We start from the raw sequence: 22,845 nt of genomic DNA on the forward strand, positions 1-22,845 counted from the left end.
TATTCTCACTCTTTGCTTCCTGTCTGCCAACCAATTCTCTATCCACATCAATACCATACCCCCAATACCGTGTGCTTTAAGTTTGCACAATAATCTCCTGTGTGGGACCTTGTCAAAAGCCTTTTGAAAATCCAAATATACCACATCCACTGGTTCTCCCCTACCCACTCTACAAGTTACATCCTCAAAAAATTCTATGAGATTCGTCAGACATGATTTTCCTTTCACAAATCCATGCTGACTTTGTCCGGTGATTTCACGGCTTTCCAAATGTGCTGTTCTCACCTCTTTGATAACTGACTCTAGCATTTTCCCCACCACCGATGTCAGGCTAACTGGCCTATAATTCCCCGGTTTCTCTCTCCCTCCTTTTTTAAAAAGTGGGGTTACATTATCCACCCTCCAATCCTCAGGAACTAATCCAGAATCTAAAGAGTTTTGAAAAATTATCACTAATGCATCCACTATTTCTTGGGCTACTTCCTTAAGCACTCTGGGATGCAGCCCATCTGGCCCTGGGGATTTATCTGCCTTTAATCCTTTCAATTTACCTAACACCACTTCCCTACTAACATGTATTTTGCTCAGTTCCTCCATCTCACAAGACCCTCTGTCCCCTACTATTTCCGGAAGATTAATTATGTCCTCCTTAGTGAAGACAGAACCAAAGTAGTTATTCAATTGGTCTGCCATGTCCTTGTTCCCCATGATCAATTCACCTGTTTCTGACTGTAAAACGTTGGTGAGGCCTAATTTGGAATATTTTGTGCCTTTCTAGTCACCTACCTACAGAAAAGATATCAAGATTGAAAGAGTACAGAGAAAATTCACAAGGCTGTTGCCACAAATTGAGGACCTGAGTTATATGAAAAAGTTGAATACGTTAGGACTTAATGCCCTGGAGCATAGGAGAACGAGGGTAGATTTGATAGAAGTATACAAAATTCTCCTTCAGGATTTGGCCTGCTTAACCCATGGTTATCCCACTAAGCACCACTCAGTAACGAGTCTGAAGTCTCCTCACTCACTGCATCTGTGCTCTCACCTTGCTCAGTACAACTTCCAAATGGTATCCAGCATGAAGGTGCACTGATTCATCAGATGTGGGAGTTAAAAGGAGAGTTTCTCCCCATGTTAAACTTGTTACCATGAAATCTCTTCTGTGTTTCAATTGCGCACTGCTCATCATTGTTTAGACTGAAGACCACAATCTGTACGAATTGGTGATAATATCTCCTCCCCACTGACAATCAACACTGGCGCACCTCAGGGGTGTGTGCTTAGCCCACTGCTCTACTCTCTCTATACCCATGACTGTGTGGCTAGGATAGCTCAAATACCATCCATCAATTTGCTGATGATGCAACCGTTGTTGGTAGAATCTCAGGTGGAGATGAGAGGGTGTACAGGAGCAAGATACACCAGCTTGTTGAGTGGTGTTGCAGTAGAAACCTTGCATTAAATGTCAGTAAGACAAAAGAGCTGATTGTGGACTTCAGGAAGGGTAAGACAAGGGAACACAAACCAATCCTCATAGAGGGATCAGAAGTGGAGAGAGTAAGCAATTTTAAGTTCCTGGGTGTCAAGAGCTCTGAGAAACTAACCCTGGTCCTAACATAACAATGTAATTATAAAGAAGACAAGACAGCGGCTATAATTCATTAGGAGTTTGAAGAGATTTGGTGTGTCAACTGAGACACTTGAAAACTTCTATAGATGTACCATGGAGAGCCTTCTGACAGGATACTTCTGTGTGTGTGTGTGTGGGGGGGGGAGTGGCGCAGGGGCTACTGCGCAGGATCGAAAGAAGCTACTGAAAGTTGTAAAATTAGTCAGCTCCATCTTGGGTACTAACCTTTGTAGTACCCAAGATATCTTCAAAGAACAGTGCCTCAGAAAGGTAATGTCCATTATTAAGGACCCCCATCAGCCAGGACATGCCCTCTGCTCATTGTTACCAGGTGAAACTGGGGTGGGGAGAGAGGAGTGAAGTAAAGAGCTGGGAAGTTGATTGGTGCAAGAGATGGGGAGATAGTTTAGGTAAGGGGAAATCCAACAGAAGGCCATGGAAGAAAGAAAAGGGGGAGGAGCACCTGAGGGAGGTGATGGGCAGGCAAAGAGGTAAGGTGAGAGAGGGAAAGGCAGATGGGTTTTCCCCTCGCCCCTCCCATCCCATTTTCACCTATCACCTTGTATATCACCCTCCCCTCCCCCCACCTTCTAACTCTGACTCCTCAACTTTTATTTTCGCCAGTCTCACCCCAAAACGTTGACTGTACTCTTTTCCATAGATGCTGCCTGGCCTGCTGAGCTCTGCAAACATTTTGTGTGTGTTGTCTGGATTTCCAGTATCTGCAGATGTTCTCTTGTTTGTGATTTGAACCCATGAACACTACCTCTTTTTTAAAAAATATATATTATTTCTGCTTTTGCACTATTTTAATCTATTCAATATACAGGTATAGGTTTCCCCCGCTATCCGAAAGAGCGTTCCTATGAAACCTTTCGTAAGCCGAAATGGCGTAAAGTGAAGAAGCAGTTGCCATTAATTTATATGGGAAAAATATTTGAGCGTTCCAGACCCAAAAGATAACCTACCAAATCATACCAAATAGCACATAAAACCTAAAAAAAAGGCACACACCTGCCCGCGCAAGGCTTCACGGTCATGGTAGTCTTTTTTGGGGTAAATACAAGTTTAAAGCAGGCGCCTTTTTTCTATATAAAGTAGAAATAATGTATGTACAGTGTAGTTTCACTTACAAGAATCGGGAGGATTTAGCCAAAAAAACGATTTGTAGAAAAAAAATCGGCACATACACGCATGCGCACACACCTGCCCGCGCAAGGCTTCAAAGTCATGGTAGCCTTCCTCAGGGTAAACACAAGTTTAAAGCGGGCACCTTTTTTCATAAAAGCGAAAATCCTCTTTGGATTTCTTTTGGTTAGCGAAAACAGGTACTAATGTAGATCTTTTGTAAAAGCGAAGTGGCGTAAAGCGAACTTTCGTAAAGCGGGGGACACCTGTAAATACTTACTGTAATTTATTTATTTATTTATTTCTATATTCACGTGTATTGCATTGAACTGCTGCTGCTAAGTTAACAAATTTCACGACACATGCCGGTGATAATAAACCTGATTCTGATTCTGACTGTGTGGTTTATTAGAATGACAGGGAAACATTGGCACAAATCTGGCTTGACAGCCCAACCATTTTCCATGTGAGCTGTACCAAATACCATGGGCCCAGCTCATCTGATATGCTTTTATCTCCATTCCTTCTCATTCATCCTGGTCTCTTTTTCAATCTCTCCTTCTGTATTGCTCTGTCCTTACTAGAATTCATCAGTTTATCATCTTGGTTCCAAGTCACTTTCAATCCGTGGTACCTAATTTCCTCATAAAAGTGGTTCCAATTTTTCAAGTGTTTTCTCATTTGTAATTCTTTACACCAGGGAATGTTCCAGTGAACAGTAAATGCTGGTATAGTCACAGATCTATAGAGAGAGAAACAGAGTTAGCATTTTAGATCAATGGCTGCACAGCGTTTCTCACTGTACAGATGCTACCTGAAGATTGCTAGCATTTTCTGTTCGTATTTTATATATCTAACGTCTGTAGTTTTTTTGATTTTCTAAGTCTGATGGTTCTCTGTTTCTGCAATGTCTCTCCTATGGCATAGAGCCCAGAAATGTACATAGTACTCCAGCTGTGGTCTATGGCCACTCTAAGCACTTATACATAGCATGCAAAATGAGAGATAAGTAGGAAGAGAAGCAAAGGGTTTAAAGGAGAGGTTGACAGGTTCTAGATTAGTAAGGGTGTCAAAGGTTATGGGAGAAGGCAGGAGAATGGGGTTAAGAGGAGTAATAAATCTGCCGTGATAGAATGGCAGAGCAGGCTCAATGGGTCAAATGGCCCAATCCTGTATCTTATGGAATAGGGACAAAAGAGCAAGAAGGAGAATGAATAATGAAATGAGTAGAGGAAAGAAACAATGGATATTCTGAAAGAAGCAATTGTGTTAGAAAAAGATGAAATGTCAAAATTTGAGAGCAAAGTGAAGTAGGCAGACAACCACACTAAGTAGCAGGGAAAATACGAGATCGGTTATTAATGAAGTGGTAAAGAGTGCTTAGAAAATACTAACAGCATTTTGCAAAGTCAACATGGATTTACAAACCAAAATTTTTGACAAATCAGTGAGAAATACTTGAGATTTTAAGCAGAAAAAGGGGAATCAATAAATTGACACCATATGGAGCATGGTGCATACTAGTTCTATTCTCTTTGCTAAGTTTAGAGCAACATCAACTTTATTATTTGCACCCCCATCCCCACTTGACAGAGGTATTCAATTGTGTGTTGGGTGATGGAGTGATCGTCAGGAAGTGGTGAAACTGGCTTTGAGGGTGGTTATTGCTATACCATCCCATAATACCAATGTACACTTAGCTATTTTCAGTCAAGGTGCCTGTATGTTTATGTCATGCTGAAATTCCTTCTTGGGAACATCATTGCTGTTAAAGTTACTCTGATTCTCTTCTATGAAATATGATAGCAAAGTTAGAACAGCAATGAGTGTTTTTTTTTATATATCTGTGTGAGCTTAAGGTTCCATTAGTGCAAGGAGACCTGCATTTATATCCTGGGATGAACAGTTTCTCTTTGCTGAAGGTGAAGTCATCTCCAGGGGTTAGCCTTTCAGCTCTGAGGTGTAGGATGCCAGACTCAGAGAGAGTACTGATCATACCATTGCTTCCTGTGCTTGAATCAGAAATATATTTACTATTACTGACATATGTCATGATGTTTGTCATGTGACAGCAGTACAGTGCAATACATGAGATATACCATAAATTACAATAAGTATATATATTAATAATTAGTAGTGCAAAAAGCAGAAACCGTAAGGTAATGTTCATGGTTTCATAGATTATTCAGAGATCTGCATAAAAACTGACCTCTGACATCCCGCCTGTACTTTCCTCCAATCACATTAAAATTATGCTGATTTAAAATAAATTGATTTTGGTTATTTGTGTGACTATGTCCCTCTGATTCTTCCTGTAAAGACCCTGATTATATCAGCCTGGAAGAGCAAATGAAGGTTGAAAATTTACTCTCTCATCTGACGCGTGAGTCCAAGCAGGCTGCCGCCACTGCGCTGGTGAGTACCACAGACAGCAGCACACCACAACATTGCCCTTCTTTATCAGCTACTGTTTTATTGTTTTGGCATCGGGAGTGTGGGCCTTTTCATTATACAGGTTGAGTACCCTTTCTTGGGGCCGGAAGTGTTCCGGATTTCATGTTTTTTTCCAGATGTTTGAATATGTAATGAGATAGCTTGAGATTGCCATCATTTCCAATTCTGAATTTATCTGCTACCAGTAAGTAGTCTTTGTCTTACACTTGTTCATCACTCATTTGTATTTAGTAAAAATTGCATACCATTAATATAATGAAAGTTAATGTGTGCAGGGTAACAAAAGTCGCACTGCAACATCAGGAGAACACCTGAATCAGCTGTTGAACAACAACAAACAACAGCAGGCTTTCAGTCTCCACCTACAATGCTGTGTTTTGACTAAAGGTTACAGCACACTGTATTTGTATTTTACTTTTTTTTAGGTTTTATGTAAGGTATAAAAACCATCAGCATTGTAGGCTTGTTCTGGTGTTAGATTTTCATCAGCAAGCTTATCAATGTATTTCTCTGTTACTTCGTGATTAGCAGATGCTTTATCTTTAATGTTTTTTTAATCTTTAAAAATTTAATGCCATGCCCTTTCTTAAATTTCTGCAACTAGCCTGGTGAATATTCACAATTACCTTCAATTTTCAGTTTGTTGTGATAGATCCTTCGTTGTTTCATGATCAGTGTACCATATATATTCACTCCAATGCTGATGAATCCACTCTTTTAATACACAATAAATTCAATGAATTTCACTTTATGCAGTGTTTTTCTATTTTTCATTAACTGTTCAGTACATATGTGAGGTCACTTCTCAGAATTGACTGTTGTACGCAGAGATCTGCGCATTGCGTGGGAATCTTTGCCTTATGGTAATTTCCATTTCTGATGTTATTTCAGCGCTTAAAAAGATCTTGGCAGTTTTCAGATAAGGGATACTCAACTTGTATCTGCTTTAGATGGCCCTGGAGGAATGCTGCCAGTCCAGGCTGCAGGAGTACAAACTGATGGACGCACTCGAGTTTGGTGCAGCCACTACAAAGGCTCGGTGCAGAAAGACCACAGGATAGGATATTTCTGCCACTGGACAGGAAACGGCCGGGTTGGGTGAGGAAGTAGTAGAGTAGCACCCCAGGGGGCCACATTGGTTTCAAGGAAAGTTACAGAACAGTATTCAAAGTATTAACTATGAATGTAAGAATGATTTATTATTATAAATCATTTATTATGATTAAAGTTTGTTTTGTTTTTTTAAAATCTGCTTCATAGCAAAGGCAGAGATCATTGTTACTGTGCTTTCTACATTCCTGACCACAGACTGGAGAAATTCAAAAACTCAAAATGTAACCTGCTGATTGAGGGCGAGAACATAGACAAAGGAATGGAGGAGTTGCGAAATACAGAGTAGGAAGACAGGCTTGGCAGGCCAGGCTGGGTGTGTCCTCCACTCCCAGAGAGAGAAAACAGAATTTTAAAAAACGCTGAGCTAGTATCACAGATGCATGACTTCTCCATTTCCTGCACCTCTGTTTCATCCCTGTCTTCTGAACAGAAACGCTTAAATTTGAATCTTTTTAGTTGTAACGTTTCAGGAGTCAAATGCACATCTGAAGGACATTGAGAAGCAATCAATAGGTTGTATTATGGCTAATCTTTTACCTTAGTGTCACTTTCCTGACCCACATCCCTTTATCCCGAACTTATCTTCGGACCGTAATGATGATAGGTGCTAAGAACCTCTGAAATTCTCCAGACCAGTTATCATAATTAGAGTATCTGGTAAGCAGAAGGTCGTGAAACTTGTTCCTTCATCAATCCTTCTACAATCAGAATGGCACCGATAAGTGGCCACTCTGTCTGCAGTTCTGATGGGAATCATCAAATATTCCCTTTTAGGACTACCACAGCTGAAATCCTCATGGTGTACCTGGTAGAGCACTGGAAACCTATGTGGATCAACTGACAGGTGTGTTCAAGACACGGTCACTCTCTCATTGTTGCAGTCATTGGTTCCCACCTGCTTCAAAAGGGCTACAATCATACCAGTGCCCAAGCAGAGCAGGGTGAGCTGCCTCAACAAATATCTTCCCATTGCACTCACATCTTCTGTGGTGAAGTGCTTTGAGAGGTCGGTCATGGCCAGAATCAATTCCTGTCTAAGCAAAGACTGGACTCAATGCAATTTGCCTATCATCATAATAGGTCTACAGTGGATGCAATATCACTGGTTCTGCACTCGGCTTGGATCACCTAGACAAAGGAATACCTACTCAGGCTGCTGGTTATTGACTATAGAATCTGTGGAATTCTCTGCCACAGGAAACAGTTGAGGCCAGTTCATTGGCTATATTTAAGAGGGAGTTAGATATGGCCCTTGTGGCTACGGGGATCAGGGGGTATGGGGGAAGGCCGGTACAGGGTTCTGAGTTGGATGATCAGCCATGATCATAATAAATGGCGGTGCAGGCTCGAAGGGCCGAATGGCCTACTCCTGCACCTATTTTCTATGTTTCTATGTTTCTATAGCTCATCATTCAACACAATCATACCCTCATTTCTAATCAACACGCTCTAAGATCTGCAGCTCTTGTACCTCCCTCTGAAATTGGATTCTTGACTTCCTCATCGGGAGACCACAGTCTGTGTGGATCGGAAATAATATTTCCTCCTCCCAGACAATCAACACTGGCGCAGCTCAAGGATGTGTGCTTTGCCCATTGCTCTTTTCTCTCTACACCCACGATTGTGTGGCTAGCCACACCTCAACGCAATCTATAAATTTGCCAACAATTCAACTATTTTCATAGAATTTCAGATGGTACAGGAGTGAGACAGCAACAAACTTGCAATCGATATTGGTAAGACCAAGAAATTGATTGTGGATTTCAGAAAGGGGAAGGCGAGGAAACACACACCAGTCCTCATGGAGGGATCAGCTGTGGAAAGGGAGGGCAGTTTCAAGTTACTGGGTATCAGCATCTCTCCTGGGCCCAACATAATGATGCAATTACAAAGAAGGTACAACAGGAGCTATATTTCATTAGGTGTTAGAGGAGACTTCGTATGTCACCAGACATTCTCTCAAATTTCTACTGATGTACTGTGAGAGCATCTCCGTCTGGTATGGAGGGGCTACTGCATAGGTTTGGAAAAAAAACTGTAATAAGTTGCAATCTCAGCCAGCTCTATCATAGGGACTAACCTAGCCAGCAACAGCCTTCAAAAGGCGATACCTCAAAAAGGCACCTTCCATCATTAAGGACCCCCGTCACCGAGGGCATACCCTCTTCTCAATGCTACCATAAAGGAGCTTGGGGAGACACACTCAACGATTCGGGAACAGCTTCTTCCACTCCGCCATCAGTTTCCCGAAAGGACACTACCTCACAATTTTTTTTCTTTTTTTTTGTTTTTGCACTACTTATATAATTTGATTTTTATTATAATTTATAGTTTTTTTATTCTTGCGTATTGCAATGTACTGCTGCAACAACAAATTTTCAACATACAGTATGTCAGTGATATTAAACTTGTTTCTGATTCTGATTTCCAAAAATCTCCAGAACTCAGAACCCTGCCATCCACGCATCTCTTGCAAAAAGATTTCCAACAACTCATTATCCTCTGAAGGTGAAGAATTGTGATCTCAAATTGGTCCATTGACGAGCTCCTTCTGTGATCCCTGGTCCCAGACATCCTAACCTGGGAGAAATAACATTTGCATCTACCCTGTAAGAATTTCAATAAGATCACCTAAACTTAAGACGGCCTTAGTGTGCTGAATCTCTCATCAAGCCATAAGGCTTCAGAGCAGAACTGGGCCAGTTGGCCTATTGAGTCTGTTTTGCCATTCTATTGTGGCTGATTTATTATTCCTTTCAAGCTCATTCACCTTATCTAATCAAGAACCTATCAGCCTCTGCTTTAAATATAGTCAATGTCTGTGGCAATGAATTCCATAGATTCACCACCATCTGGCCAAAGAAATTCCTCCTCATCTTTGTTCTAAATGGGCATCCCTTATTCTGAGGATATGCCTTCTAGTCCTAGACTCCCTTACTACAGGAAACAACCTCTCCATGTCTCCTCTACCTAGACCTTTCAACTCTAATGCCAACATAAAAACCAAAGAGATGGCATGCAATAGAGCAAAAATTAGAGGGAGGTTAGAGGATTGAGAAACTTAAAAACCAAGAGAAAGCAATTTAAAAAGTCATAGAGAAGGAAAAGATGGAATACAAAATTAAGCGAGCCAGTAGTATTAAAGAGGATACCAAAAGTTTCTTCAGCAATGTAAAGGGTAAAAGAGAGGCGAGAGTCAATATCGGATCTTTAGAAAATTTGGTAGTACTGGGGTGCAAGATTATGGCGGCTGAACTGAATAAGTATTTTGCAGCAGTCTTCACTGTGGAAGAGTAGTAGTGTGCTGGAAGTTCAAGATTGTCAAGGGGCAGAGGTGAGTGAAGTTGCCACTACTAGATGTTTGGGAAACTGAAAGGTCTGAAGGTAGATAAGACACCTGGTCAGATGGTCTACACCCCAGGATTATGAAAGAGGTAGCTGAAGAGATTGTGGAGGCATTACTAATGATCTTTCAAGAATTAATGGATTCTGGCATAGTTCTGGAGGACTGGAAAATTGCAAATGTCACTCCGCTCTTCAAGAAGGAGTAGAGGTGAAGAAAGGGAGTTGTAGACCAGTTAGTCTAACCTCAGTGGTTGGGAAAATGTTGGAGTTCATTGTTAAATATGTGGTGTCAGAGTGCTTGGAGGCACAGGATAAATACTCCATAGTCAGTATGGTTTCCTTGCCTGACAAATCTGTTGGAATCCTTTGAAGAAATAAAGAAGCAGAATAGTCAAAGAAGAATCAGTGGATGTTGTGTACTTGGATTTTCAGAAGGCCTTTGACAAGCTGCCACAAATGAAGCTACTTAACCAGTTAAGAGCCCATGGTATTACAGGAAAGATACTAGCATGGATAGAGCATTGGTTATTGGCAGGAAGCAAAGAGTGGGAATAAAGGGGGCCTTTTCTGGTTGACTGCTGGTGACCAGTGGTGTTCCACAGGCGTCTTTGTTGGGTCCGCTTCTTTTTATGTTTAATGTCAGTGATTTGGATGATGGAATTGATGGCTTTGTGGCCAAGTTTGCAGGCGATATACGAAGGTAGATGGAGGGTCAAGTAGTATTGAGGAAGCAAAGAGGCTACAGAAGGACTTGGAAAGATTAGGAGACTAGGCAAAGAAGTGGAAGATGGAATACTGTGTTGGGAAGTGAATGGTCATGCACTTTGGTAGAAGAAGAAAAAGCATAGACTGTTTTCTAAATGGAGAGAAAATTCAAAAATCTGAGGTGCAAAGAGATTTGGGAGTCCTCGTGCAGCAATTTCAAGTTCCTGGGTGTCGATATCTCTGAGGGTCGATCCTGGGACGAACATATTGATGTAATTACAAAGAAGACATGTCAGTAGCTATATTTCATTTGGTGTTTGAGGAGATTTGGTATGTCACCAAAGACATTTACAAATTTCTTCAGAGGTGCCTTGGAGAACATTCTAATTGGCTGCATCACCATCTGGTATGGAGAGATAGCTACTACACAGGATTGAAATAAGCTGCAGAGAGTTGTAAACTTAGTCAGCTGCATCATGGACACTGGACTCCGTAGTATCCAGAACACCTTAAAGGAGCGGTGCCTCAAAAAGACAGAATCCATCATTATTGACCCCCGTCACCCAGATCATGCCTTGTTCTCACTGCTACCATCTGGGAGGAGGTACAGAAGACTGAAGGCACATACACAACAACTCAGGAACTGCTTCTTCCCCTTTCTGAATGGACATTGAACCCATGAACACTACCTCACTACGGTTTTATTTTTATTTTTGCACTACTTAATTAATTTAACTATTTAATATATATACTTACTGTAATTCACATTTTTTTCTATTATTATGTATTACATTGTACTGCTGCTGTAAAGACAACAAATTTCTTGGCATATGCCAGTGATAGTAAACCTGATTCTGATTTTGATTCCCTGAATGTTAATTTGAAGTTTGAGTCAGTGATGAGGAAGGCAAATGCATTGTTGGCAAAAGAATAAATCAGTTTGGCAAAAGAATAAATCAAGGAAGGTAGTGCACCCGTGGCTGACAAGAGAAATTAGGGATAGTATCAATTCCAAAGAAGTAGCATGCAAATTAGCCAGAGAAAGTGGCTCACCTGAGGACTGGGAGAAATTCAGAGTTCAGCAGAGGAGGACAAAGGGCTTAATTAGGAAGGGGAAAAAAGATTATGAGAGAAAACTGGCGGGGAACATAAAAACGGACTGTAAAAGCTTTTATAGATATGTAAAAAGGAAAAGACTGGTAAAGACAAATGTAGGTCCCCTGCAGACAGAAACAGGTGAATTGATTATGGGGAGCAAGGACATGGCAGACCAATTGAATAATTACTTTGGTTCTGTCTTCACTAAGGAGGACATAAATAATCTTCCAGAAATAGTAAGGGACAGAGGGTCCAGTGAGATGGAGGAACTGAGTGAAATACATGTTAGTAGGGAAGTGGTGTTAGGTAAATTGAAGGGATTGAAGGCAGATAAATCCCCAGGGCCAGATGGTCTGCATCCTAGAGTGCTTAAGGAAGTAGTCAAGAAATAGTGGATGCATTAGTGATAATTTTTCAAAACTCGTTAGATTCTGGACTAGTTCCTGAGGATTGCAGGGTGGCTAATGTAACTCCACTTTTTAAAAAAGGAGGGAGAGAGAAACCGGGGAATTATAGACCGGTTAGCCTAATGTCGGTGGTGGGGAAACTGCTGGAGTCAGTTATCAAGGATGTGATAACAGCACATTTGGAAAGCGGTGAAATGATCGGACAAAGTCAGCATGGATTTGTGAAAGGAAAATCATGTCTGACGAATCTCATAGAATTTTTTGAGGATGTAACTAGTAGAGTGGATAGGGGAGAACCAGTGGATGTGGTATATTTGGATTTTCAAAAGGCTTTTGACAAGGTCCCACACAGGAGATTAGTGTGCAAACTTAAAGCACACGGTATTGGGGGTAAGGTATTGGTGTGGGTGGAGAATTGGTTGGCAGACAGGAAGCAAAGAGTGGGAATAAACGGGACCTTTTCAGAATGGCAGGCGGTGACTAGTGGGGTACCGCAAGGCTCAGTGCTGGGACCCCAGTTGTTTACAATATATATTAATGACTTGGATGAGGGAATTAAATGCAGCATCTCCAAGTTTGCGGATGACACGAAGCTGGGTGGCAGTGTTAGCAGTGAGGAGGATGCTAAGAGGATGCAGAGTGACTTGGATAGGTTGGGTGAGTGGGCAAACTCATGGCAGATGCAATTTAATGTGGATAAATGTGAAGTTATCCACTTTTGGTGGCAAAAATAGGAAAACAGATTATTATCTGAATGGTGGCCGATTAGGAAAAGGGGAGGTGCAACGAGACCTGGGTGTCATTATACACCAGTCATTGAAAGTGGGCATACAGGTACAGCAGGCGGTGAAAAAGGCGAATGGTATGCTGGCATTTATAGCGAGAGGATTCGAGTACAGGAGCAGGGAGGTACTACTGCAGTTGTACAAGGCCTTGGTGAGACCACACCTGGAGTATTGTGTGCAGTTTTGGTCCCCTAATCTGAGGAAAGACATCTTTGCCATAGAGGGAGTACAAAGAAGGTTCACCAGATTGATTCCTGGGATGGCAGGACTTTCATATGAAGAAAGACTGGATGATCTGGGCTTGTACTCGTTGGAATTTAGAAGATTGAGGGGGGATCTGATTGAAACGTATAAGATCCTAAAGGGATTGGACAGGCTAGATGCAGGAAGATTGTTCCCGATGTTAGGGAAGTCCAGAACGAGGGGTCACAGTTTGAGGATAGAGGGGAAGCCATTTAGGACCGAGATTAGGAAAAACTTCTTCACACAGAGAGTGGTGAATCTGTGGAATTCTCTGCCACAGGAAACTGTTGAATCCAGTTCATTGGCTATGTTTAAGAGGGAGTTAGATATGGCCCTTGTGGCTACAGGGGTCAGGGGGTATGGAGGGAAGGCTGGGGCGGGGTTCTGAGTTGGATGATCAGCCATGATCATAATAAATGGCGGTGCAGGCTCAAAGGGCTGAATGGCCTACCCCTGCACCTATTTTCTATGTTTCTATGTTTCTATTATTTCAAGACGACCAGAATGTAAAAGCATGGATGTAATGTTGAGGCTTTATAAGGCACTGGTAAGGCCTCACTTGGTGTATTGTGAGCAGTTTGGGGCCCCTTATCTAAGAAAGGATGTGCTGACATTGGAGAGGGTTCAAAGGAGGTTCACGAAAATGATTCCGGGATTCAAAGGCTTATCATATGAGGGGTGTTTGACAGGTCTAGACAGGTCTAGGCCTATACTCACTGGTATTCAGAAGAACGAGAAAGGATCTCATTGAAACCTATCAAATGTTGAAAGGCCTCAATAGAATGGATGTGGAGAAGATGCTTCCCATAGCTGGAGAGTCTAAGATCAGAGGACACATTGTCAGAATAGAGGGACATCCATTTAGAATGGAGATGAAGATGAATTTCTTTAACCAGAGTGTATTGAAACTGTGGAATTAATTGCCGCAGGCTGATGTGAAAACCACGTTATTGGATATATTTAAGGCGAGGTTGATAGATTCTTGATTAGTCAGGGTATGAAGGGATAGGGGAAGAAGACAGGAGACTGGGCCTGAGAAGGAAATCGATCAGCCATGATTAAATAGCAGAGCAGACTTGATGGGCCAAATGGCCTTATTCTGCTCCTATATGTTAAAACTGCTTGCAATACTCCCAAGTTCACTCTGACCAATGCCTTATAAAGCCTCAGGATTACATCCTTGCTTTTATATTCTAGTCCTCTCGAAAGAATGCATTTGCCTCCCTTACCACCAACTCAACTGCATTTTAACCTTTAGGGAATACTACATGTAGACTCCAAAGTTCCTTTGTACCTCTACTTTCTGAATTTTCTGCACAGTTAGAAAAAACACTACCTGCCCCGCCACGTATCTTCATATCGTTTGCAAACTTGGCCACAAAGCTATCTATTCTATCATCCAAATTGTTGACATATAATGTGAAAAGAAGCAGCCCAGGTGACTTGCCTACCTTCACACCTTTGCTTCAGTAGGGAAACAAGTCCTGTACATACTATTCCAGATGTGTTCTCAGCAGCATAGTACATTACTGCAGTTACTCAAAAGCAATAAAGGCTAACATTTTCTTTTCTTTCCCCATTACTTGCGGTACCTGAATACTAATCTTCAGTAATCTGTGTACAAGGAACCCAGTTCCCCTCTGAACACCAACCTCAATCTCTTGCAACCTCGTGCCTTAAGCCCTGACCCAGGTGCCCGAATTTTGTTTCAGTCATTTTGTTAGATACCTAATTGCCAATACACCACACCCACTGGTTTCCCCCTCATGGATAACAGGATCGGGTAGAGTCCAGATGCATTAACAAAAGCTAAATCAAGTTTGACAAATCTGTTTTGAAGTTATTCAAAGTTATCCAAGTGCACAGCTACCATTTCCTTCAATGGCAAACTCTAGCAATCCCCATCTATTGATGACAGTCTAACTGGCCCCCAGCCGCCAGTTTACCTCTCACTCCTTTCGCAAATAGTTGAATTAAATTTACTCCCCTCCACTCTGTTAGAACCATTTGGAAGATGACAAACTATCAACTCTCTTCATTGCCATTCCTTTCAAAGCCCTTAGGATGTCAACTAGTTCCAGCTGGGTATTTCCTAGTTCGCTGTTTAACAATTTCTAGCATCTATTTATCACTGCAAATGAAAACTGCAAGGTTAAGGAAAACAAATTAAATTAAACAAGTGAATTACCCCCTTATTCAATGAAGTTCACAGTCTCTGGACACTGCAGTGGGCATCAGACACAGTGTGTGTGGCACAGGTTACCTCACACAGGCAGTGTGTCTCACTATGTTCTGGTATCTGATAAAATGTATTTTGGATTTTGTCTTGGTATCTGACAATATCTGATTCAGTAGTTGAAGCAGTTTTTCCTGTGAATTTTATTTTAAGCTGGTCCCTTGATTTGTGTGATCTCCACTCCTTCTCACTTGAATCACGGCAGTATTTTGCACTCTGAATTTTTTTGATGAATGTCGCAGTCTTTGTGTAGCACAGAGTTGAGTCACCTTCCCATGGTTTGCCTGAAAGCGATAGTGCAGTTTGAAGTGATGTGCACACAAACTGCGCAGTGCCTGACCTAGAAGGATGCTGGTTTGATGAATAATTGACAGCATAGCAGGCGTTCAGTGGTTTCCACATTTCTGAGTGGTGCTGAGTCAGCACCTCTTAGTCCCACTGCAGCCTGAGTCCTGGCTGCCTCACTGTGTTTGCCTCAAATGCAAGCAAGTGATTCCATTAACATGTCCTGCTATCAAGGATCAGTACAATGTCGGGTCGACCATGTTTGATCAACTTCCAACAAAGATTAGAATCAGGTTTATTAGCACTGACATACTGTGTGTTGTGAAGTTTTTTGTTTTCTGGCAGCAGGACAGTGCAATACATAAAGTGATTACTATAGATTACAATAGGAAATATAACAATAAATGAAGAGCACAAGAAGAGAGTGAAACAGTGAGGTAGTGCTCATGCTGTCTTCTCATTGCTGTCATCAGGGAGGAGGTACAGGTGCCTGAAGACACACACTCAATGCTTTAGGAACAGCTTCTTCCCTCTGCCAGAAGATTTCTGAACAGTCCATGACCACTACCTCACTTTATTGCTCCCTTTCTTCACTTCTTATTTATTTTTAATATATTTCTCATTGTAACTTATTTATTGCACTCTACTGCAGCTGCAAAACAACAAATTGCATGATACATGTCAGTGATAATAAACCTAATTCTGATTCAAGACCGTTCAGAAATCAGGCTTCACTGTTACCATCAGGAAGGAGGTACAGGAGCCTGAAGTCAGAGGGGATAAAGCTGTTCCTAAAATGTTGAATGTGTGCCTTCGGGCTCCTGTACCTCCTCCCTGATGGTAATAATGAGAAGAGGGCATGACTGTGTGGCTAGGCACAGCTCAAATACCATCTGTAAATTTGCTGATGATACAATCATTGTTGGTAGAATCTCAGATGGTAACAAGAGGGTGTACAGGAGCAAGATTTACCCACTAGTTCAGAGGTGTCGCAGCAACAATCTTGCACTCAACGTCATTAAGACCAAAGAGCTGATTGTGGTCTTTAGAAAGGGTAAATTGAGGGTAGACGCACCAATCTTTAGAGGGATCAGAATTGGAAAGGGCAAGTGATTTCAAGTTCCTGGGTGTTAATATCTCTGAGAACCTAATGTGGTCCTAACATATCGATGCCGCTATAGAGAAGGCAAGACAGTGGCTATATTTCGTTAGGAGTTTAAGGAGATTTGGTTTGTCACCTAAAACACTCAGAACACTCTATTCAGATGCATCATGAAGGGCATTCTGACTGGCTCTGTCGTGGTCTGGTATGTGGGGGGGTGGGGGGCTACTGTACAGGATCGAAGTAAGCTGCAGAGAGTTGCAAAATTAGTCAGCTCCATGATGGGTACTAGCCTCCATAGTTTCCAAACATCTTCAAGGAGCGGTGCCTCAGAAAGGCGGCATCCATGGTTAAGGACCCCCACCACTCAGGACGTGCTCTCTTCTCACTGTTACCATCAGGAAGGAGGTACACAAGTCTGAAGGCACATGATGTTAAACCTGCACAAAATGCAAAAAGAACACCAGCCTCCAAATCCTCCTCATTCCACACAAAGAAACTAACAAAAATCAAAATCGACCCTCAGACATCCCCTCTCCCCACACAAAACACCACAAGGATATTCACCCCCAAATCTAAATCCCCCTCCCCGCACAATAAAAACAAGAAAGAACAGCCGAAAAACACAGAATATAAAAAAACCCCAAAAAACTGGGGGAAAAATAGTCCATCTCCAAATCCAAATCGCTATCAGAAATGCAGAAAACCTCGGTAATGTCCTCCGGCCACGGTGGCATGCCACACAGGCTCCCTTGTCTGGCAACAGAGTGATCCCACCAGTGATCAGAATGCAGGCAGCCGGCACTTGCCCTCCACATTCACCTTGATGTTTCAATCTCCCTTGTCACTTTAATCAGCGAACAGGGGAAGCTTTAATTGGCGAAATGGAGGTGAGCATTACTCCCACCCACTGCAGTCTCCTCGCCTCGAGGCCCATATTAGCTGCCTCTGCCTCCCGGAATCCTCTCGGAGACGGCAATGCGCTGGATCACCCAAACAATCTCCAAACTGCAAATCACAGGCTCCAGCAGTTCCAGAAACATATTCAAGATGAAAAACAAATTAAAAGACATAAAAGAAATGAAGTCAGTAGTTCTGTGGTCTATCCAGATGGACGCGTTGTATGCAGGCACCATCTTATGGAATTATAGGTGGAATAATGATGGACAATGATAATATTTGCACACAATGTTAAATTATTTAATGACTGGTTAGAGAACATTCTTCCTCTTCCCTAGACCCCTAGACCCCTAGACCTGGCCATTATCAGTCACTAGATTCACTGATTACCCTCATATGCAACCTGATTTCTGCTCCTGTTTTAGTCTTACCTTACTGAAAAATTAAATGCAACAGGACTCACTAGACTGTTATCTGCAAAACCTAATTACATCTCTGATCCGAGTCACCAGCTCATCTCACACCTATAACAATGCACGAGTCCCATGTGTCCACACCAGTGGAGCAACCATGATCACTTTCCCATTCCTTCTCTCCTTATCACTGTCGTCCTGAAGCTTGCTTACTTTCTCACAGTCCCTTTGATTCTTTTTGTCAGCAGCCTACACTAGTGGTCATTTACAGTAACCGCTTAACCCACTGGCCTTCTCTGAGATGTGGAGCACCCAAAGGAAACTCATGCAGTCACAGGGAGACTGCACCCAACAGTAGGGTTGAACCTAGGTCTGTAGAGTTCTAAGGCAGCACAAATCCACTATGTTTTGGCAGACTTATGTTTATAGGCAGCTTTGCAAATGAACTCATTGTGAATGTATAAGGTAGGAGTCACTCACTGTGCAAATGTTCTGGTAAGTTGGTGGGGTAAGGATTACTCACTGTGTGTGAGTGCTCATAATTCCTGGTTACTCAATGGGGTCATTCTCTGTAACGTTAGATTTCCTGTTTGTCCAGCAGACCAGGTTATTTTTAAATCTTTCTTCATTAATTCATCCTTTAATGATTGTTTCAAATTATTCAATCTTTACTGATGTCACCAGTAAAACAATAGCGATGCAAGTTATTGATTTTGATATTTCTGATTTTCTGTTGTCATTCATGTTCTTGCAGTATCAGTATGGAATGATATCACTGATCATACATTCTCTTCTGGCCCTATTAGCACACGTCGGAGCTCTGGGATCCAAAGCTGTAGCACAACGGGAACACATCACCCCACTTTGTTGTGTTCTCTTTGCTTAGAGCAAGGGTCGGCAACCTTTTTGCCTCTGTGGGCTGGATCGCGTATTAGTAAGCGAATGGTGGGCCAGATAAATCCATAAAAGACTTGAAATATGGGAATTATCCATTTAAATATATCTGGTTATGTTTTGCCTCAAATTAATGAATACTGCATGCTAGAAAATCGTTTGTGTGTAACCAAGGATGCCAATTAGTAATCAAAGAACTCAGTTTAGTTGCAATTTATTTCAATCAAGGCATCTTTTGAATCTATTGAAAGGACACAAAGAATCTTTAAACATAAAACGTATGAACATGATGCATTGAATGGTGGTAATTTAAGTATAATAAAAAAGAAAATTTTAATGTGAAACTTGATGCTGTTTGTTGCTTGAAAGCTTCTCAATATTGGGTGTCAGACTTGTTGATGCCAAGAGCAAGACATTATCCAGATGGGCATCAGTCAATCTTGTTCGCAAATGGTTCTTGGTGTGCTTCATTTTTGAAAATAATTGTTCACACAGATAAGTGCTGCCAAACAATGATGCCATCACATGTAAATATCTGGATATTTAGCGTGGATTTCTTGTTAAAACACAGTGACGCTGTTTCTGTTTACAAATTTGAACGATCCCATCTGAAAACCTGCGTGTGCATATTAATAAGGTAGTCTGCCTTCCCGTCATTCGTGTATATCAGTGTTTGGTTTGGAACAAAACGGAACCTGGGGCCAGTGTAACAAGATGCCATGCATGTCCATCAGTGTGGTCGCGTGAAACACTCAGAATAAGGAAAAATCGCTCATGGGCCGGTCGAAATACCTTTGCAGGCTGGATCTGGCCCGCGGGCCGTAGATTGTCTACCCCTGGTGTAGAGGGACACTCTGCTTCAGTGGAAACCTCCCATCCAGCTTCAGAAGTGTCTGCAGGCTACTCAAACACTTTCCAATGTCCTCAGTGTTACAACTTTCTTCAGCAAGAGGGTGGTGAGTCTGTGGAATTCATCGCCACAAATGGCTGTAGTTTCTGTCATTGGGTATATTTAAAGTGGAGGTTGATATGATCTTGATTGGTAAGGGCATCGAAGGTTACAGGGAGAAGACAGTAGAGCGGGATTGAGAGGGATAATAAATCAGTCATGATGGAATGGCAGAGCAGGCTCAATGGTCTGAATGGCCTAATTCAGCTCCTATGTTTTGTAGTCTTATTGAAACTGGAGCACTCAAGGAAAGCCCTTGGGGTCATAGGGAAAACGTGCAAATTCTACAGACAGCACCAAAAGTCACAGTTCAAGCTGGATCTCTGACATTATGAGGCAGCAGCTTTCCAAGCTGCCCCTTTGTATCTGTTGGTGGTGTTAGTCTAACTGGAATGTTGAGGGTGTCATGTAAGCTGTGCCAGGGATCCGAAGGAACAGGGTTTGGCACAATGCATTTTTTTTTTAGTAAAAAATATCTCTCTCTATGTTCAGGGAATGTGCTGGTGGATTTAGAGCAAAATGGTGTCCCATGTTCAAAGTTCAAAGTAAGTTTATTATCAAACTATGTATGTGTTATAATATACATACTACCTTGATAGTGAGTCTTTAGGTTGTAGAGTCAAGTCAGAGGTGAGTGAACTTATCCATGCCAGTTCAGAAATCTGATGGTTGTAGGGTAGTAATTGTTCCTGAACCTAATGGTTTGGCTTCGGTATCTCCTGCCAGATGGTGGTAGTGAGAAGAGAGCACAGCCTGCATGGTGATTGTGTTTGATGTCAGATGCTGCTTTCTTGTGGCAGCACTCAGTACTTAATGTAGATGTGCTGGGTGAGGGCTTCATTTGGTGATAGAATGGGCTGTATACACCACTTTTTGTAACCTTTTCGATTCCTGGATATTGGTGTTCACTTAACAGACAATGATGCAAGCAGTTTGGATACTCTCCACTGTGCATCTATAGATGTTTGTCAAAGTTTTACATGTCATGCTGAATCTACACAAACTTCTAAGAAAGTCTACCTTCTTTGTGATGGTCCCAGGATAGATGCTCTGATATGTTGATGCCAAGGAATCTAAAGCTACTGACCTGCTCCGCCTCCGTTCCCTTGATGAGGACTGGCTCATGGATCTCTGGCTGCTTCTTTCTGTAGTTTTTCTGATCAGAATCTGCTGCTACTCGAGCTGCCCTGGGTGATGTTATTATTTACTTAGATATATTATTATTTCGAGATACAGCACAGAACAGGCCCTTCTGGCCCATTGAGCTGCAGTGCCCAGCAGTCCCCCTATTTAACACTAGCCCAATAGCAATCACCAACCTACTAACCGATCTTTAGACTATGGGACAAAACCAAAGCACTGTGAGGTTACACAGTTACCACCAGAATGGAACTCCGAAAAGGCCCACATTGTCCATGGGGAGAACATACAAACTCCTTACAGATACCACCAGAATGGAACTCCGAAAAGGTCCACATTGTCCATGGAGAGAACATACAAACTCCTTATAGATACCGCCAAAATGGAACTCCAAAAAGGCCCACATTGTCCATGGGGAGAACATACATACTCCTTACAGTTACCACCAGAATGGAACTCCGAAAAGGCCCACATTGTCCATGGGGAGAACATACATACTCCTTACAGTTACCACCAGAATGGAACTCCGAAAAGGTCCACATTGTCCATGGGGAGAACATACATACTCCTTACAGTTACCACCAGAATGGAACTCCGAAAAGGCCCACATTGTCCATGGGGAGAACATACATACTCCTTACAGTTACCACCAGAATGGAACTCCGAAAAGGCCCACATTGTCCATGGGGAGAACATACATACTCCTTACAGATACCACCAGAATGGAACTCCGAAAAGGCCCACATTGTCCATGGGGAGAACATACATACTCCTTACAGTTACCACCAGAATGGAACTCCGAAAAGGCCCACATTGTCCATGGGGAGAACATACATACTCCTTACAATTGAACTCCGAAAAGGCCTGAGCGGCAAGTGTTGTGCTAACTGCTAGGCTACCATGGTGCCGAATACATATGACAGTTAAAGCTAATCTGATATTTTTTAATATAATGTTGGCTGTACTTCAGTATGGCTGTTCAGGACAAATTCACACTCAGCACAAGATTTTCCATCCCATTAATTTGGTGTGAGTTCTGTGGGGAATTTTCTACAATGCAAACCCAACCATATCAAATGCAAAACATTACCTCCTGCTCTAGGCTTCAACTCCCTATTTTGAAAAATGGTCTACGGAGTTTAGTCCTAAATTATTAGTTATTATTGGCAATGAGAGTGCAGGTACTTTATATTGAGTGATAGGTTTTTGTTGTGACATCTTTCAGCCAGATTTTCAATCTCCCTCCTGCTATATGATGTTTCATCACCACCTGTGATTCTGCCAACAACAGTGGTGACTTCAGCAAACCTAAAACACAGCATTGGAACTGTACTTAGCTACATAATCATACACTCCACTGTGTGTTACTGACCACTGAACATAGCTGCAGCAAGTGACTTTGTAAATGGACCATCAACACAGGTAGGTAATCCTTTCAAAGATACACTCAGTGACCACTTGATTAGGTACTTCCAGTACTTAATAAAATGGCCACTCAGTGTAAGTTCGTGCTGTTCTGCCACTGTAGCCCATCCACTTCAAGGTTTGTGTTGTGCATTCAGACATGCTCTTCTGCACACCACTTTTGTAACACGTGGTTATTTGAGTTGCTGTTGCCTTCCTGTCAGATTGAACCAGTCTGGCCATTCTCCTCTGACCTGTCTCATTAACAAGGCATTTTCACCCACAGACCCTAGAGGCTGTTGTGCATGAAAATCCCAGGAACTCAGCAGTTTTTGAGATACTCAAACCACCCCATCTGACACCAACAATAATTCCACAGTCAGAATCACTTCGATCATATTTCTTCCCATTCTGATGTTTGTCTAAATGACGGATGAACCTCTTGACCATGTATGTATGCTTTTATGCATTGAGTTGCTGCCACTGATTTGCTGATCAGATATTTGAATAAATGGGCCAGTGTACCTAATAAAATGGCCACTTGGTGTGGTCATCTGTGCATGGAAATCTTAAATGAAGATTTCACATCTCTATTTACTTGGGACATGGACACA

At 42.0% G+C, this 22,845-nt stretch overlaps 1 protein-coding gene across 3 annotated transcripts in view; it reads left to right on the forward strand.

The window, feature by feature from the left end:
• LOC134356709 (E3 ubiquitin-protein ligase RNF123) overlaps positions 1-22,845 on the forward strand; it is a 435,173-nt gene that overhangs the window by 393,030 nt on the left and 19,298 nt on the right. For all 3 annotated transcript variants that reach the window (XM_063067762.1, XM_063067763.1, XM_063067761.1), the window contains one exon: positions 5,079-5,173. In XM_063067762.1, coding sequence (XP_062923832.1) covers positions 5,079-5,173 — 95 coding nt within the window. The remainder of the gene's footprint in view (positions 1-5,078; positions 5,174-22,845) is intronic.

This window comes from Mobula hypostoma, chromosome 15 (assembly GCF_963921235.1).
Source record: "Mobula hypostoma chromosome 15, sMobHyp1.1, whole genome shotgun sequence".
NCBI classification, from domain to species: domain Eukaryota; kingdom Metazoa; phylum Chordata; class Chondrichthyes; order Myliobatiformes; family Myliobatidae; genus Mobula; species Mobula hypostoma.